Genomic DNA, 19865 nt, shown 5'->3' with positions numbered 1-19865 from the left:
CTATGTTCATTATTACATCCAACAACAGAACACCTCAATCGCTTAGGAGTCATTCTTGTCTACAACTGCTCCAGCAGTGAAACAATGGCGGACTGATGACAGCTCACTCAGGGCAGGTCTAAGGTAAGACGCCAGTCCAGTCTGTGCTGAAACGCTACTGTCAATCAAACTATCGTGGGAGGGCATCTGAGATCGGCTCGATTTGAGAAAGGGGGAAAGATTTTAGTAGATTATAGGGTGGTTGTGTACACACACTGCCAACACACATTTCAGTTCGAACAACTTGTAAAAGTGCATGTAGCATCCAATGAGCCCTTTAAAACATGTACATTATCAACAAATGTAAAATGTAGTGAGAATAAAGCAATTCATGGTACTTACGTGGCGCAGGGCGGCACCTCGTCCCCTTCAGGTTCACAGGCCTGGCTTTCCTCCAGCTGGGGACACTCAGACCCTCCTCCGGTAGGAAGCCGTATCAGCTGTCTGCTGCGGGAGTGTGTGCCCTGAGGAACACTAGGGTCTGAGCAGGTCTTTGAGCAGGAGCCCCACACGCTCCATTCACTGACCACACAGTCTTTAGTCATCAGGCAGGACTGGAACGTCTCCGGAAGACTCCAGTGGGGACACTGGCTGATACAGGACAGATGAGTAGAAGTACTGGTCAGTCAACATGACAAGATAATTCTTTTACAGTAATCAAGAACATATTTCAATGGTAGAAAAAAAACCTTCTTTACACCAGGGTTATTATTAACTAAAATCATTAAAAATATTCTCATTACTTGAAACAAGACAAAAAATTTACTGAAATAAAATAACACGAACATATATCGAAAAAGTTTTTGTTTAGTTTAAGTTGAAATACTAAAATAACTAAAACTAAATAAAATAAAAAACTAAAATTTGATAAAAACTACAGACATTAAAAAAACAAATCATATTATTAATTAAATAAATATGATCAATACTTATTTTTATTTTCAGCATTTTCAGCATTAGAGCATTGCTTGAAATTTCTGGGCAAATGTCAATTTTATTTAAAACAAATTAAAATAAGATAAAACAAAAAATAGAATTAAAATACAATATAACGTAATTAAGTATAATATTAAATATAATTAATAAAATAAAATTAGAATTATTTATAAAATAAAATAGTTCAGGGGTTCAACTAACAAATAAAAGAGGTGAACCCCTGATACCATCACTTTACCACAGTATCACTGCAATATTTTCTTTTTTGTAGAATTGTTTCAGAGGCTGGTAAATTAACGCTGGGCAGTGTGAATGCAGCAATTTCTCTTGGTGTCTTATTTTCTCTGTAGGCAATGCAGCTGACGAGCTATTACTGCTAATTACAGGCTGCTTCCTTTCCAGCGTAGCTTAATTTAGCAAACGCTCATTTAGGTGCCGTGGCTGCCAAACTCACCTCAGGGCAGCACAGACTCTTAAACACATAAACTTCAAAACTGGCACTGTTTTCCACCCACTTTAAACCCAGATTAAGATGTCTTGAAACCATTTAAAAATCTGGCAAAATAATGACACCATATTGCAGCACAATAACTCTTCCTGAGGTATAAAAGCGATAGTAGCCGTTGGTAAACTGTATTTGGCAGAAATGGAGAGTATGCCAGTCTGTTGCTGGAATTGCGATTGTGTGCTATAAAACAAATAGGGCTACTATCAAAATTGTGACTAGGGCTGGGCAAAATGTAATTAATTAACCAACACTAGGAAGAAAGATAAAAAGAAGCTACAAAACGGTCACCTTAAAAGTGTAAATTAGTACCTTCTGAAAGGATATCAACCCATTGACAGTTTTTTTTTCTCAGTGTAGTTAATAATTTTAATTTATATTCATTAGTGTAGCTATGCATGCCTGAAACCAATGGCAATAATTATCTAAATATATTTTTTAAATATTAAAAAATATTTATATACAATATTTAAAAAATATGTAATATTTGTTATATTTTAAAAACGATAATGTTTTTAAAACATATTTAAAATATATTTATATGTTAAAACTTTGATTGTAATATAAGAAAAACAGAGACTTCCAATATGATAATTTTTTATAGATTTTTTTAACGGATTAGTTTTTTGAGAATTAATTATGGTTAATATTAATAATTCATAACAGTGATTTTTAATGATTTGTAATAAATTAATGCATATTAATTATATAAATAAATATTAATATTAACATTAACTTTATAGTATTTATCAAATTATAAATATCATTAACTTTTGGACAAATGGAACTGATTAATGGAAATAAATCAAACTTATCAACTCTCAATGTTTGCTAAATAAGTTTAAGTGAAACATGAAAAAGGTTTCCATAATGTAATGTTTATACCAGGATATTCAACAATAAAAAAAAGTTTAGGGTGGGATTTGACTTTTCCTGAGTGTCAAATTGGTTTCAAACGGTGTTGTTCTACTGAAATGCGCTTTGCTGTATCACGAATTTCCCAATATTACTAACATGCATTGTTTTTATGCACTGGGGCGCACATTTTTGAGCTGTTGTTTACAGCTTGTTGATGGAATGAGGACACCATCATTTCCATTTAAATGAGAATGATGTTTCTCCTTTAATGTAAGAATAACTCAATTGTGGGAATTCAGGAGAACCTCTGCAGCAGCAGGAGCATTATGAAGACGTTCATCAAATCCTAAATAAAATTAGCAGGAAATACTCAATTAAACAATGCTATTGTATGCATAACGCTGAGCAAAGGTATATGATTTACAGACTTTGGTTTTCGAGTGCATGTGTAAAGCCACAAACACAAAGAACTAGTACAACAGATGAGATGTCTGGCAAAATATTACACTAAGAACTGTTGGGTTTACTATACTGACAAAAGCATAGTAATGAAACAGAATAAGAATGGTGTGAATGGTTTGTTTGTGATGGTCTACTGGCTGATCACAGAGAAAGTGCTTCAGAAAAACTTTTTTCCACTTTCTTGAAGAAGCAAAACAGCTATGAATATTTCAGGAGCAAAGAGAAACAAGTCAAAGATGAATATTTATTCTCCTGGAGGTATGACGGTTGTTTTTGTGAATCCATTTAAATATATATATTACTGTTCAAAAGTTTGGGGTAAGCACTTTAAAAAAAATATATATATATAATTTTATTTAGCAAGGATGCATTGAATTGTAAAAAAGTGACATTTATAATTTTACAAAAGATTTCAAATAAACGCTGTTCTTTTGAACTTTCTATTCGTCAAAGAATCAAAAATAAATAAATAACGTATCATGGTTTCCACAAAAAAAGCAAGCAAAACAACTGTTTTCAACATTGATAATAAAATAAAATGTTTCTTGAGCAGCAAATCAGAATATCAGAATGTTTTCTTAAGGATCATGTGACACTGAAGACTGATGCTGAATATTCAGCTTTGATCACAGGAATAAATTATATTTTAGAATATTTTCAAATAGAAAACAGCTATTATAAATTATAATAATATTTAAAATTTTTACTAAAATGAATGCAGCCTTGATGAGCATAAATGACTTTAAAATGTTTTAAAAATGATCCCAAACTTTTGAACGGTGTATATGTGACTTTGTATATTATACAGTATGTGACTTTGCTGGATTGCTTTAACCTTGATGTTGGCTATTCAACTGTTTCCATAAACTTAATATTACCTGCAGATTCCTCTGGCTGAAACACTCGGAATGTTTTCCTTTCAACTTTTCCCATGTTCCTGAGCTTGAACGAATATCAAAGGCCAAACACTGTACGCCTGAGATACACAAACTAAAACTTTTTAAATAACTACAAAACTCTTGAACATTTAATACTCGGTGGAAAGTGCAGGCATACTCTGCTCACACTCTGCTGTACTCACACAATCTGCTGCTGGGGAATATACAGTTGTCATTCTACAGTTGAAAATAGACTTCAAGCGTGGGAGTGCTTTGACAGCACAGTGGAGACCCAGACGAGTCACGCAGCCATCATCCTCTGACTGTCAGCGGCTGACGGAGTGCAGAAATATGCCGGAATCCCTAGTTTTAAGACTCATTTAACTGCTATTAGCCTGAGAGCCATTAGTGCTATAACAAAACAGATGCGGCTCAAGAGAAAGTAATGCGTAATAGATTCTTTTTTTTTTTTTTTACACAAACATAATGTGCACATCAAATAATCATCAATTAATTATTATTTCCAAAAATAAATGTTTTAAAGAATTAAAAAATTTTTTAAAAAGTGGGGAAAAAAAGGATCTGGGGAGTTGCAATTAATAATAATAATTAATAACGATTAATAATTAATTAATATGAATTTATATCAACTTAATGATATTTCCTAATTCATAAGTATCATTGAGTTTTTGGGGAGTTGCACCACATCACATTTTACAACTTTATAGAAAATATTTAAATGAATATTAATAATTCAGAAATTATAAACATGGTCGTCACAGAAAAGGTGTATCAAACTCATTGCACAAATAGATTTTTTTAATGTATTTTTTAATAAATAATATGAATGTTAATTATTATTAATATTCATTATAATAATGTAATGATATATATTAATTCATAAATATCTTTTAGTTTTTGGGTGAGTCACACCCACACGATTAATTAATATTTATTATTATTATTAAAATTAATAAATATTAATATTAACTTAATGGTATTTATTAAATTATAAAATTATTAACTTTTTGGGGAGTTGCACCATGAAACATTTTACAACCTATACTACTCAAAATAAATATCGGTCTCACTTTATATTAAGTGGCCTTAACTACTATGTACTTACATTAAAAAATAAGTACAATGTACTTATTGTGTTCATATTGTATTGCAAAACATTTTTGCTGCTATTGAGGTGGGATACGGGTAAGGTTAGGTTTGTGTTCATATTGTAGTGAAAAACACTTTTGCTGCTATTGAGGTGGGATACGGGTAAGGTTAGGGATATGTTTGGTGGTATGGGTAGGTTTTAGGATGGGTTAAGGTGTAAAGGATGGGTCAACAGTGTACTTATAAATGTAATTACAGAAATTAATTACAGATGTAATTACATGCAGGTATTTTTTCAAAGATATAAGTACAATGTAAAAACATGTATGTACACAATAAGTGCATTGTAACAAATGATTAATTTAAATGTAAGTACATAGTAGTTAAGGCCACTTAATATAAAGTGGGACCGAAATATCAAAATGTGTATCTAAGTCAGTGTACAAATTACATTTTTCAAGTATATTTAAATAAAATAATATTAATGTTAATTAACTATTTCATTAAATAATTATTATTATTTATAATTATTATTATTAAATATAAGTTGTTTTTTTTGGGGGGGGGGGGATGGCACACCAAAATATAAAATGAATATCAGAAAATATAAACATGCATAAAAAAACATGCATTCAAGTCACTGTACAAATCGCACTGTAATGTATTTTTGAACAAAGCTGTGATGTTAACTGCATTCACTGTTTAACACTGTTTACAAAAATCCAGAAACAAAAGTTTGTGAAAATTATTTACAATACAGTACACTGAACAGACTATTCTTCCACCCCTCACAACCTCATTTTTATTTATGTCAAATTATTATGGTTCTAATGGGAAAAGTCACCAACCTGAGTGACACCGTGCTTCCGTTTCGATGCACACAAACCACTTGCCGAGACTGGTAGCCTATTTCCATGTTCCAGAGCTCGTCCTCTAGTCGATTCAGCTTGTTGCGGTTCCTTTTGCTCTTAATAAGCTCGCGCATCTCCGGGTCCCGGTTCCCTTTCCTCTCTTTGCCGTTCCGCCGGCGGGCCTGGCGGGCGGTGCGCAAGGGGGCGGCAGAGGAGGTCGGAGGGGGCGGTAAAGATGGCAGCTTGCACTCGCTCCATCCGCCCACTTTCAGACTGAACACCGTCTCTCTGCCCTCGCAGGCCCTCGGCGCACACGTCTGGAACTCCGTCAGATTGGTGCAAGGAAGCCCGCCGAAAAGCGGCGGTGCCACGATGGAGCGGACGCGGTTCTGCAGGCCCAGCCCGCAGGTCTTGGAGCATGTGGTCCACGGGGTGAACTCGGTCACCACACAGTCTTGAGGGCAAGGAATTAAACAGGCCTGTTCCTGCCGGGGTTTGGGCTCAAAGTACTCACAGATGGCGTCGTCGGCAGCTGAGCTGTCCGCCTTGAGCACACAGTTCACCTCCCGTGTCTGGATGCCCTCTTCGCCCTGCAGGCAAACGCCCGTGCGGCCGGTCTGCAGCGATATGGGAACACACTGGTTCCACTCGCCTAGCCGCCAGTCGTATAGGTCCTTGTGCCAGTCGCAGACGCGGAAGCAGCTCTGTTGGTTGGCCGGCCTCGTGGACTGAAGACAGTTGGTGTGAAGGGTCGTCCAGCCTTCCACATGAGCGCACCACACCGCCCGACTCTGACTGCCTCCTGGACCGCACTCGCTGCCCATACATCTGCCCCATGGACCTGGAAAAACACACAAGTTAGTGCAAATTCTAAGAGGAAATGATGCTGCCTAATAAGATACCTTCAGAAGATAATGATATAATGCACAGTGATGCATTGATTGATTTTTAGTAACCATGATACTGAAAGAAGTCTTTCATGCTCACCAAGGCTGCATTTAATGAATCAAAAATACAGTAAAAACATTATATATTTATTCCGTTTTTAAATATTTAAATATTATTTCCGTTTAAAATAAGTGTTCTGTATTTGAATATATTTTAAAATGTAACTCCAGTCTTCAGTGTCACATGATCCTTCAGAAATCATTCTAACATGCTGATTTAGTGCTCAAGAAACATTTATTATTGTTGTTGTTGTTAAAAACTTTGATGAATGTAAAGGGGGGGAAAAACAACAACATTTATTTGAAATAGAATTTTTGCAACAATATAAATTACTTCACAGTCACTTTTGAACAACTTAATGCATCCTTGCTGAATAAAAGTATTAATTTCTTTAAAACAACTTTTACTGACCTCTGTGGAACTCTGTGGCACAACCAAAAAAAAAAGGAAAAAAAGAAAAAAGGTAATTATGACTTTAGTTTTTATCTTGTAATTCTGACTTTTTTTCCTCACAATTCTAAGTTTATATCTCTTAAGTCTGACTTTTTTCTTGTGAGATTTAAACTCACAATTCTAAAAAAAAAAAAAAGAAAGAAAAAAAAGTGAAACGTTTTTTTTTATTCCCTGTTAGAAACAAGCTTCCATGGACCCCCAAATTAGCCAATTAAACAGATAGATTTAGATTATAGATTTTTTTAATTAAAAACAAACAATAATTTTTTTAAATTAGAAAACCTAAACATCAAATCTAATTAAAATTGACTTTTTTACACAATATTTGTGTCTGCTATACTTTTGAAGCCAATTAAACTGCAGCATGTTAACGCCAAACTCTTTAGTGAAGTGCTATTTGTGAGTTGCTGCCTATGTGCAACATTACCAAACCCAGTTTGGATGCTGCCTTAGAAGGCAGCTGTCTTTGCAGACAGCAGGCAGCCCACTAAGGGTTGGAACAGAGCCACGGTGTCAGGTTTACACATTTTGAAATTTGAATAGGTTCACTTTTGTACCTGACTGATCCTTAAGGTGATAATCTGAGTGTTGGCCTAATTAACTATTTGGCTGTGAAGCAATTAGCCAGTCAAAATGAGTTAATCACCGCTCAGTACCTGCTGCTTTGTTCTACTGGCAGCACCAAACTCTAAACAGAGAACGGGGACAGAAGAATCAACAAGAACCTTGTGGTCTCTAATTTTGGGATCATGTCAAACATACTAAAAAGAGTATGAATAAATGCTAAACATCAGACAAAATAGGAAATATGTCCTATTACAAAAAGGAAAAAAAGAAAATATGATACAGAGCTGAAAAATAAAAGGTTATGCATCAGAGAATTATCTTTTCAACATGTTATTCTGTAGTCATTTGTTAGCTTGAATAATAACTTTATTTAACTTTCTTTAAGAAAATAGCTAAGAACTGCATGTATCAGTAAAAATAGGTATGTCTGTTAGTGTTTCTGAATAAATCAGTTTTTTTTTCTTTTCTACCATGATTCCCTTTATTTTATCATGGTAACCACATTTGAGGGAAAAAAAGAAAGAAGAAGAAAAAAAAACTTAGTTACAGCAATTGAAGGGTCATTAAATTCATTTAACCTCCAAAAGCTTTTTTAGTCCTTTTTATAACAGTTGTGACTAATTACCAGTTTTACTGTGTTAATAATAAATTAAATGCAAGCAAATAGCATATTGTACAGTCTCAAGAACCAGTGGTTTAACAAAAGCAGCTTAAACCGAGAATCCAGCGAGTGCAGACAGCAAAGCATGACAAATAGAGATCTGTAAAGACAACAAGGACTGTGATTGTGCTTCAGGGGCTCAATCTCACAGCCACATTAGGAAATGCGGCTTTATTACCATTAATTTTCACTGTATTACATTAGCTGTGACACCATAACCGAGTTTCCATCTCACATTCCCCACAATCAGCATCTCCTGCATGATAAATAGTCACTCCTGTAATGAGGCCCAATAATAATCCATCTCAGAAGGTTTTTGCTGCAAACACGGCCCATTGGGCCTCGCCGTGTTAAACAAGAGCAGGGAAAATAGAGTTTTGTACAGCACAGTACAAAAAAATTATTCAACAAGATTTTTACATTTTCTGATGCCAGTCTATTGATATGCGTTTGGTGATTGCGGCAATGTTGGTGGTTACTTACTGACCCAAGTCAAAGATATTCTGGACCTCGGTTTTTTTTTTTTTACCAGTTTTGTCATCTGTCAGATAAAATATGTAAGTCTGATTATCAACAAAAGTAACAGCACACCTCTCTTCAACACAATTTGAAGTATCATTAGTTTCCATTTCAAAAATTATAATGGGGGGAAAAGGAAGTGTGGCTTCACAAACACCACTAATAACATTATATCATAAGACCAATTGACCAACCACTCATTCCACCCACTCACTAGATCTAATTAATATCATTTGATGAAGAGGGTGGGTGGCCAGGCTGTTTACCCTGCAGGTAATAATATAATATAATATAATAATATAAAATAAATATTTGAAGTACTAAAATGACTAAAACTAAAACTGAAATTAAAATAAATGAAATCTTTATAGAAATATAAAAAAATGAGAAAAGCACATAGCAAAATTTCTACATTTTAAAGACATTAAAATGAAAACTGATAATATAAAAATAAAAGCTCATTTTAAATATTAATAAATAGTATGAGTGTAATTATATTATATTATAGTATTAGTTTAATTACCAAAACTAAAATTAAAACTGAAAATGAAAAATAAAAAAACGAAATGCTAATTCAAAATATTAATAAATGCTATAATAGTATATAAATAATGCAAAAATATAACTACTTCACAACAGTTTTGTTTCCAAAACCTAGAAAAATAAATCTTACTGACCCCAACCCTTTAAATGATATACAAATGATAAATACGAAATAAATCAGTTGAAGAATGTGATTTACCAGGTCTGTATTAAAAAAAAAAAAAGGAAAACTGGGCAGTCACTGCTGTGTCTATTGCAATCAACAGTGATACGAGTTTCTCAGTGTTATTTGTGCAACATCTGAAATTTCTTTATTCAAATCAGTCACTGTGCGATTCCACTCCAGTTAGGATGCAGTCAGGTAAGGCAGTCATCTATGTAGGCACATAAAAGGTAGCTCTCTAGGAAGAGAACAGTGGTGTCTGCCGAGTCAAAATGAACATTTATTATAATTTATTGCAAATAAGCAAACACTGTTCACAGCATACATTTCTCCATTTATGTCACAGACTTAATGACTGCATGATGTGCTTCCTCCAACGGTGGGAGGGAGCAGAACTACTATCGCTTCCCAAAGCTAATCGTCTTTGGGAAAAGCAAGAATAAACACAATCCCTACACAATGGTTTCTCCAAAAAAACAAACGATTTCTCTTTCATATCTCCAGACTCTCCAGGTCTTGAGAAATTACACCTTGATTTTAGACTCCACAAACCTTACAAATGAAAATAAATAGGTTTTTAAGTGTTATAAAGTTTTGTGTCACTATAACGGAACCTCAAATGATTTTTGATTTGTATCTTTAGTGAATTTCCAGAGATACAAATCATTTGTGATGTATACCGGTACCATGATGTAATATTTTGGTGATACTTCCATCTGCCCACACTGGGGTCATTGTTAGAGGATCAGGCCTGCGGCGGGTCTGGATTGATCGGTATCTCACACATCATTATCTCCTGTGCTCGGAAGAGACGCCAGCTGTCATGATAAAAGGTAATTCTGGCTGACAAAGTGCTGATCCATCAGCGTCTGACAGGTGTGTGTGCAGACAATTCAGACTGTCAGTCAGACGGACCCACAGTCCAGTTTACAGAAAGAAACATTCAATGGAAATACATCACCGCTTTTACCATTACTAACATGCATGTGGTGTATTAGAGATAGATGGGTTAGGGATGAAAAAACATAAAAATAACCTAGGTTTAATGGTGCTGCAAATGTAATGGTGCACAAAAGAGGCTTGCTCATTTTTTAGCCAATCAGAAACACTCTCTGCCTGTCAATCATTGTGCGTGTTTGGGTTTGGGAGGGCTGGGTTTTGAAGAAATGGTTAAAATCACTTCCAGCACCATCAATATACAACCCCAATTCCAAAAAAGTTGGGACGTTTTGCAAAATGCCATAAAATCAAGAATATGTGATTTGTTCATTCTCTTTATTTAAATCATTACCTTTATTTAATTGACAAAAGTACAAAGAACAGATTTCCAATGATTTCACTGGCCAACTTAATTGTGTTTTGTAAATATGAACAAATTTAGATTTTGATAGCTGCAACACACTCCAAAAAAGTTGGGACAGAGGCATGTTTACCACTGTGCCACATCAACAAAGCAAAATGTTTCCCCAATCTCGCTTGATACAAGACTTCAGCTGCTTATCAGTCCATAGTCTTCGTTGTCTGATTCTTCTTTTCATGATGGGCCATACATTTTCAATAGGAGACAGATCTGCTGGCCTGTCAGTCACATCCACAGCACATCCAGAATGAGACCTGGCATTGTCTTGATCTAATAACCATGGACTTCCCATGAAAGACATCATCTTTATGGCAGTATATGTCTCTGTACAATCCCAATATACGCCTCCACCTCAATGATACCTTCACACATATGCAAGTCACCCATGCCAGTTGCACTGATATACCCCCATACCATGACAGACGTTTGCTTTTGCACCTGTTGCTGATGGTCTGGATGGTCCCTTTTGTCTTTGCCACTGAAAATTTGATGTTTGTTTTCCCCCAAAACAAGCTGAAATATGGATTCATCTGACCACAGCACACATTTCCACTGTCTTTTGGAGCATATGAGATGAGTTCGGACCCAGAGAACTCGCTGGCATCTCTGCCTAGAATTGCTGTATAGATTTCTCCTTGTGTAAATAGAGATTCAAGTTGCATTTCTTGATGCAGTGGCAGACTGTGTTAAGTAACAACGGTTTTCCATAGTCCTCCCAAGCCCATGTGGCTATATTTAACACTGCAGCATAAGACGGTTTCTCATGCAATGCCTTCACACATATGCAAGTCACCCATGCCATTTGCACTGATAAACCCCCATACCATGACAGACGTTTGCTTTTGCACCTGTTGCTGATGAAAGTCTGGATGGTCCCTTTTGTCTTTGCCACTGAAAATTTGATGTTTGTTTTCCCCCAAAACAAGCTGAAATATGGATTCATCTGACCACAGCACACATTTCCACTGTCTTTTGGAGCATATGAGATGAGTTCGGACCCAGAGAACTCGCTGGCATCTCTGCCTAGAATTGCTGTATAGATTTCTCCTTGTGTAAATAGAGATTCAAGTTGCATTTCTTGATGCAATGGCAGACTGTGTTAAGTAACAACGGTTTTCCATAGTCCTCCCAAGCCCATGTGGCTATATTTAACACTGCAGCATAAGACAGTTTCTCATGCAATGCCTTCTGAGGGCTCAAAGGTCACACACATTCAACTGAGGTGTCCTGCCTCGCCCTACACATACTGAGATTGCTCTGGATTCCCTGATTCTTTTCACAATATTATGCATAGTAGATGGTGAAATACCTAAATTTTGCATTGAGAAATGTGATTTTTGATTTTCTGACAATTCTGTCATGAAATTTGTCACAAAGTAATGAGCCATGATCGAGCTTTCCTGGCAAAGACTGAGATGTCTCTAAGCATATAATAAGTTGTAAAGGCTTTTATTGGCAAAAAAATACAACGAGTCAATATTTACAGTGTTGGCCCTTGTTCTTCATAATGTCTGCAATTCTCTCTGGCATGCTGGATATTAGCTTCTGGGCCAAATCCTGACGGATGGCGATCCATTCTTGCCTTATTAGTTCTTAGAGTTGATCACAATTTGTGGGCTTCTGCTTGTCCACTCGCCTTTTGAGGACTGACCACAGGTTCTCTTTGGGACTGAGATCCGGGGAGTTGCCTGGCCACGGATCCTAAATTTCAATGTAATGATCTTTGAGCTACTTCTTTATCACTCTTGCTTTGTGACATGGTGCTCCATCATGCTAGAAAATGCACGGATCATTACCAAATTGCTCATGGATCATTGGAAGAAGTCGCTCTTGCTCGACGTTTTGATACCATTCTTTATTCATGGCAGTGTTTTTGGGCAGAATTATGAGAGAGCTCACTCCCTTGGTCGAAAAGCAACCCCACACATGAATGGTCTCAGGATGCTTCACTGTTGGCACAACACAGGACTCATGGTAGCGTTCAACTTTTCTTCTCCGAACAATTGATTTTCCAGATGTCCCAAACAGTCCGAAGGGAGCTTCATCAGAGAAAATAACTTTGCACCAGTCTTCTGCTGTCCAATCCTTGTGCTTCCTGCAGAATTTCAGTCTGTCCTTGATGTTTTTCTTGGATGAAGTTTTTAGCAATTATTTAAAATGCATCTGATCACTCTACACAATAATCTAGAAACAATGTGAATGAACACCACAACAGCTTAAGCAGCAAACTTTGCAAAACACAAAATGTATGTCACTGCCAAAACATTTGGCCATGTATACAGGGGTGCAACTGCACATTTGCTGAGGGGTATGCAAGATCAATGTCGGCGCCCCCCTGTATTCTAGTAGCCTCTAACACTAACTCGCGCAGAAAACTTTCTGCAAGTCAATGATCAAAAGCCCATTACTAGCTTGTGCATGGAAGGATACAAACTCATCAGGAGTGAAAAAAGTGACAAAGGTTTGAACCCCCTTCCCCCTTTTTTAATACCATAAGGAAAAAAGTGAAAAGTAAAAACAAGAAAAAAAAAAAAGTGTGTCACATAACATCCCCTTTAACTCCTGATGGCAGACCCCAGACAGTAGAACACATTTGTTTTATTAATTGTTATTTTCAAACACATATAACTATTGCACACTTTTTAGTTAGGTAATTTGAATATATATATAATTTGCCTCAAAATTATTAATATTTTTGCATATTTTTATATGGCAAAATTAATAAAAAAAAACATCTGCATGTTTTTTGTTTGTTTGTTTTTTACTTAGAGATAATTCATGGAAAATTTGCCATGCTAAGTGGACTATTTCTGCCAAGATTTCACCTGGTAGAAAAACAAATAGGCCTACTATTAAAATGAATGTCATGATTCCCACTATGACCACTAAATGGCAGCAGAGGATCATTTATTTATTTATCCTTTACCATTTCCACTCTGTAATATAGTTATTTTCACATGTTTTGCTAATGGATTTATATTTAGACATTGTAAAATCACTATTATAATATTTAAAAATCTCTTTTTTTTTTTTCAAAGTTCAGCTATGTTTTATATTGAAGTATGAAGTAGCAAGAGTTTTCAACTCATTGAATCTACTTGAAATACACAGATGGCCTATTTTGAATTTACAACGCCAATTTTCAGTGAAAAGTGGCTAGTTTGTATCCTTGTTTACAATCTTAGTTTCTCTCAAATGCAAATCAAATGCCCATTCACAAACATGTTTCCAATTTGTACTTAATTGTAATTGAGATAGTTGTGAATTACATCAAGTAATACTGAGTGAATGACACTTTTTTGTATTATTTTTTGTATTACCTAGCCTCCAGGTATTTTAATAAAAGGGCTCACTATAGCTTAAGTGCTCAGTAAGCTTGGTTCTGGGTCTTATCATCACCAAAATCTTGTTCTCCATCATTGCATAGGCCCACTCATGGTTGAGAGATGCAGATAACTATAACCTTCACTGAATTTTATATAATCAATGAACTCTGAAAAAGTTATCAGTCAATGTTTAACATTCTATTAGTTGTCCAAATGAATTCATTGCAGGACTTTTGTCATACCTAAATTGAGCTCTGTACAAAGGAAAATAATGTAAGAATGTAAAATGAGTTTTTTTTTTCATGCATTTAAATAGGCCCATGGTTTCATTTTCTTTTCATTTTCGTACTTTAGAAATTAATGAAAAATTAGCGCATATTTTCTAGAACATTTAACTACTTGTGCATTAAATTATAAATAAAAAAATTACATAGCCTATCATCTTGCGCCCTATGATCTCGAATTGCAGAATATTTTAGTAGGCTGCATGCATTTGAGAGATGTTCTTAAATGTAATGCACATACATGCATGCACAGTTTTGCCGTTTTAATCGCCATTTTGGTAAATGGCAAGGGCAAGCTGAAGTGCGCGTCTGAAGTCTCCCGTTTGTTGTGGTCGCAAAGAGATACGGCCGTTTCGCGTCTAAAGTTCTTAAAAAATATATTTTTTTAACTCATTAAAATGATAAAAACCGCATTTAAATAAAACTTGCATTAATTATTTTTAATAACTAAGTTTTGATTATTTATAACGTTTCATTAAAGAAGATTTTCACAGAATGATTTTGGCAAAACACAGATTCTTGATCTTATTGCATTTTACAAAACATGCCCAACGTTTCTGGAATTGGGGCTGTAATTAATGGTTCAGTTGTTGAGTTCCTCTTCAGGAACTCGAGCTGCGTCGAAAACGCTAGGGGAACGCCCTTCAGCATGACGGGCTCTGAACCTCGTGTGTAATCAGACCAATAGATGGGCGAGACGTCACGGCGGGTGACGTAATGACCAGGAGGCTATAAAAGCACGTGCGGTGAGACCAGCGTCAGCGGTGCCATACTTCCGGCGTCCCTGCCAGCGCTTGCTTCATTCCTAGGAGCTGACGCTGGTCTCACCGCACGTGCTTTTATAGCCTCCTGGTCATTACGTCACCCGCCGTGACGTCTCGCCCATCTATTGGTCTGATTACACACGAGGTTCAGAGCCCGTCACGCTGAAGGGCGTTCCCCTAGCGTTTTCGACGCAGCGTCTCGTTCCCTCGAGGAACTAGGGTTACATACGTAACCTGAGGCGATTTCTTTTATAGTTCTATACTCTGTCAACAATTCATACGTTTGTTTATTTGTCTTTCCTCCTTTATAAATGAATGTTAGGAGAAACAACTGAGATGAAAAAGTTTATGCATAAACGAAGAATAACTGAGAACTTCATGAAACCTCCTGAGCTCTGAATCTCTGATCAATTGTCCTCTGATAAGTCAGTTGAATAAGAGCAGGCCTTCATTAACAGCTCTGTGATGTGATGCTTTTGTCTGATGCATTCAGAAGACAATGTGTGTTTGAGTGCAGTAAACCACTACATCAAAGATGCTAGAAAAAAATTGCATGAGTTAAAGATGATTATCCTTAATCAAAATGCAAAAAAAAAAAAAAAAAACTTTTTTTTGGGGGGGTGGTATCAGGGTGTATACATTTTTGGGTGAACTAATCTTGTAAAACACCTTTTGTAAAACCTTTATTTTCTCTTAAATTGTCTATGGACCCCCGGTACTCCAGTTGGTAGCCACTCAGACTTCAGTAGGTCACTACACTATAACAGCTACATTCCAGGCCACATATTATAAGTGCTTTCGTCAGTAATCAAGATCAGATTGTACTACTCAGCGCAGCAAGCAAATCACAGGGTTTTGACAGGTCACAGTATAACATGCCTCATGGATTTATCTGATAAACACTGAGCAGCACCAACCTTCACCAGATCTCTCCAGTCTCAATGAAAGATTTATAAAAGCCAGTGTGTTCTATAGCACATGTTGTGATGATCTGAAGGTGGGGATGTAGAGGTGTGGGTCTGCTGGATTTCTCTCTGCCAATCTGATGCATTTACACACATAACAGAAAAACACAGGCTAAAAATCACCCTGACTGACTTAGTGCTACTAGAAAAAAATTTGAATCTGTGAAAGATATTCAAATGAGTGTTTTGATTGATGCATTTAGTAACAATTAAACTAGATGTTTATGTACACTTAACTGAGTACTTATTACTTTTGGACAGAAATGAATTCTTATAGTCTATATATTTTCTGCTATTTGTCATTTATTTCTATGCCAGTCTACATAGCCTACCGGTTAAAAGGTTGGAATAATTACGATGTATTAATGTTTTTGAAAGGAGTCTCTTCTGCTCACCTAGGCTGAATTTGCTTGACCAAAAATAAAACAAAAACAGTAATATTCTGAAATATTATTACAATTTAAAATAACAGTTTTCTTTCTGAATAATATAATATTCAAATATTTCTATTTGAATAATATCATTTAAATAAATGTTTTTTGAGGAGCATATTAGCATATTAGAATTATTATTTTTTTTTTTAAATTTAATATTACATCTTTTCAAGGCATAGACCCATTGCATACCACTACATAGTGATGATAATAATAGTATTATTATTACAATAATATTATTACAGTATGAATATATAAGAGAAAAAGAGAGGGGGAAAAAACAACAACAATTTAGCCATTCTGTGAGACAAATTTAGCCATTTGAGGTCAAAACATCAAATACATCATCACAAAAAGGGTAAAGAAAGAGATACATATAAGGAGAGTAAAAGTCGACAGCTGGGTAATTCTTCCAGGTTTTTAAAATATGGCAAAATGGGTTCCCATTTTGAGTAAAACCTGTCCACAGATCCCCTTAGTGTAAATTTTATCTTTTCTAATTTTAAAAAGAACATCACATCTTCCAGCCAATCTGTCACAGAAGGAGGGGTAGGGGATTTCCAACTCAACAAAATTCTTCTGCGGGCCAATAAAGAAGTGTAAGCAATAATGTCCCTCTGGGTTGCAGTTAAAGTAATGATTACAGTGTCACTGGGAGTTCCAAAAATACCTATTGAAGGACAAGGCCGCAATGTCACCCCAAGGGCATCACTGATAGTTTTAAAAACCAACGCCCAGTAATTATTTAGAGAGGAGCAAGACCAAAATGTATGCGTCAAACTGGCTGGAGAAAAAGAGCATCTATCACAGGCTGCATCTAACCCAGGACATATTCCAGCTAACCATGCCTTGCTCAAGTGAACCCTATGCAGCACTTTGAATTGTATGAGTCCTAACCTAACAGAAGATGATGATGAGTGGACCTTTTTAAGCGCCTCCCTCCAAAAAGCCTCAGACAGCTCTATGCCCAGTTCATCTTCCCATCTGGATTTAATTTGATCCAGATTGTACCCTTTCAAAGACATGAGCTGGGAGTATAAAAGTTAAATCAATCCTTTATTATTAAAATTGAGAGTAAGATTATCTAAGGGCGAGATAGGAGGAAGGTCAGGGAAGGATGGGAATTTGTTTTTAACAAAATTGCGAATCTGAAGATATCTAAAAAAGTGGTTTTGTGGAAGGTCATACAATCTGCAGAGGTTCTCAAAACTGTTGAATAAACCTTCAGTATATAAATCTTTGATGCATATCAACCCAGAAACTACCCACTGTCTAAATGATGAGTCCAGTGTAGAGGGAGGGAATAAATTATTTTTGTAAATAGGACTCAAAACCGATGCTGATGTAAATTTATAGTGACAATGAAACTGACTAAATATCTTAAGAGTAGAAAGTACAACAGGATTGGATGTGAATCGAGAAGCTTTCAAAGGTAAGGAAGAATACACTAAAGCAGGGAGAGAAGAAGAGTGACATGTTTGAGCTTCAATTAAACACCAATTTGTTTCTGGACAATGAAGCCAAAATAATATCTTCTGAATATTTGATGCCCAGTAATAATGGGTAAAACTTGGGAGGCCTAAACCACCAGCATCGCGGGTCCTCTGAAGAATATGTTTGTTAAACCTGGGGATCTTATTTTCCCAAATGAAAGAGGATATAGATTGATTGATTGAACGTAAAAAGGATTTGGGCAAAAAAAACTGGTAGGGACTGAAACAATTAAAGGAACTTGGGAAGAATTGTCATTTTCACTGAATGTATTCTTCCGGCTAAAGTAAGGGGAAGACTATGCCATCTTTCCAACTCTGCCTTTACTTCTTTTAACTGAGCTTTATAATTGGCTTCAAACAAAGAAGAAAAGGAGCGAGTCATATGAATTCCAAGATATTTAAACCCATCCGGAGAAAAACGAAAGGGTAATGATCCTTTTTGAATTTGTAAGGCCAAATTATTCATGGGGAAACATTGAATAAAGACACACGATGTTCAAAACCCCCTCGCTTAATTCCTTGGAACACTGTTGTTGTTTTCAAAGCTATTGAAAGAGGCTCAATCACAATGGCAAAAAGGAGTGGGGACAGTGGGCATCCCTGACGAGTCCCACGTGTTAATGGGAAAAAGTCTGATCGAGAATAATTAGTCTGAATGGAAGCTGAAGGGGAATTATATATTAATTTCACCCAAGACACAAAAATATTACCAAAACCGAACTTTTTTAAAGCTGCAAACAAATAGGGCCATTCAATTCGATCAAATGCCTTCTCCGACTCGTGAAGAAGTCCTTCCCCAGTACTTCCTCAAAAAATTCAGTCATAAATTTAATCGGGTCTGATCCTTCCAACTTTTCAGGGATGCCCACCACTCTCACGTTAGATCTCCGTGATCGATTTTCGAGATCATCCAGCTTTTCCTTCAGAAACACGTTCTCTTTCCGTAACGCGTCCATTGAAACCTCGACATTCGCCAGCCTGTCACTGTAGTCATTTAGTTATCTTTAGGTTATCTTCAACCTCGCGAAGTTGTTGGTCATGAGCTTCGTAATATGATTTCACTTGTTCCAATGTCACGTTCACAGGTGACAGTGCACCAGCCAGTTCTGTTTTTAAAAGTGAGTGAACTACTTGCGTCATGTCGGAAAGGAGCGCTGACCCGGAGTTTTTCGAGATCTTCAGGTAAAGCCGTTAGGCCCTCAGAGGGTGGTGATATTTCGTCGGCCTTGCTCGAAGAAGCTTCGCCGTCTCTGTCGCCAGTTTTATTCCGAAGTTGCTTTCTATTCGCCATTTTTGTTCCACCGTGACTTCACGTAGTATCAGCTACCAGATAATCGATTGTATTGAATATATATCGAAAAAATAACAACCAAATGAACAAAAAAGGTCAGGAGCTACACTCGCGTACGTCTACTCACGCCATGCTTAACCCGGAAGTCATTAGAATGATTTCTGAAGGATCATGTGACACTGAAGACTGGAGTAATGATGCTGAAAATTCAGCTTTGCATCACATTAATAAATTACATTTTATAATATGTTCAAACAGTTAAATTGTAGTAATATGTCATAATATTACTTATTTTTACTGTATTTTTGATTAATACACTATAATTGGTGAGCAAATGAATTCTTTCAAAACTACTAAAAAATCTTAATTATGTGTTAGGTGTTATCATTTAAATCAGCAGAATAAGCAAGTAAAGTAAAGTGAACCAGACTTTATGCTGCTAGTCAAAAGTCTGG

The 19865-nt window shown here is 36.0% G+C and overlaps 1 protein-coding gene across 1 annotated transcript in view; it reads right to left on the bottom strand.

Annotated features, from left to right (window-relative positions):
- The window catches only part of LOC107671443 (thrombospondin type-1 domain-containing protein 7A-like), a 141403-nt gene that overhangs the window by 84630 nt on the left and 36908 nt on the right, over positions 1-19865 (bottom strand). The window contains exons 2-3 of the mRNA XM_016464365.1: positions 5637-6480; positions 382-630 (exon numbers count right to left, since the gene is read on the bottom strand). Of these exons, the coding sequence (XP_016319851.1) occupies positions 382-630; positions 5637-6480 (1093 nt within the window). The remainder of the gene's footprint in view (positions 1-381; positions 631-5636; positions 6481-19865) is intronic.

The sequence above is a fragment of the Sinocyclocheilus anshuiensis genome, unplaced genomic scaffold (assembly GCF_001515605.1).
Source record: "Sinocyclocheilus anshuiensis isolate Anshui unplaced genomic scaffold, SAMN03320099.WGS_v1.1 scaffold552, whole genome shotgun sequence".
In the NCBI taxonomy this organism is placed as follows: Eukaryota; Metazoa; Chordata; class Actinopteri; order Cypriniformes; family Cyprinidae; genus Sinocyclocheilus; species Sinocyclocheilus anshuiensis.
This window is presented reverse-complemented; position numbering and strand designations above follow the sequence as displayed.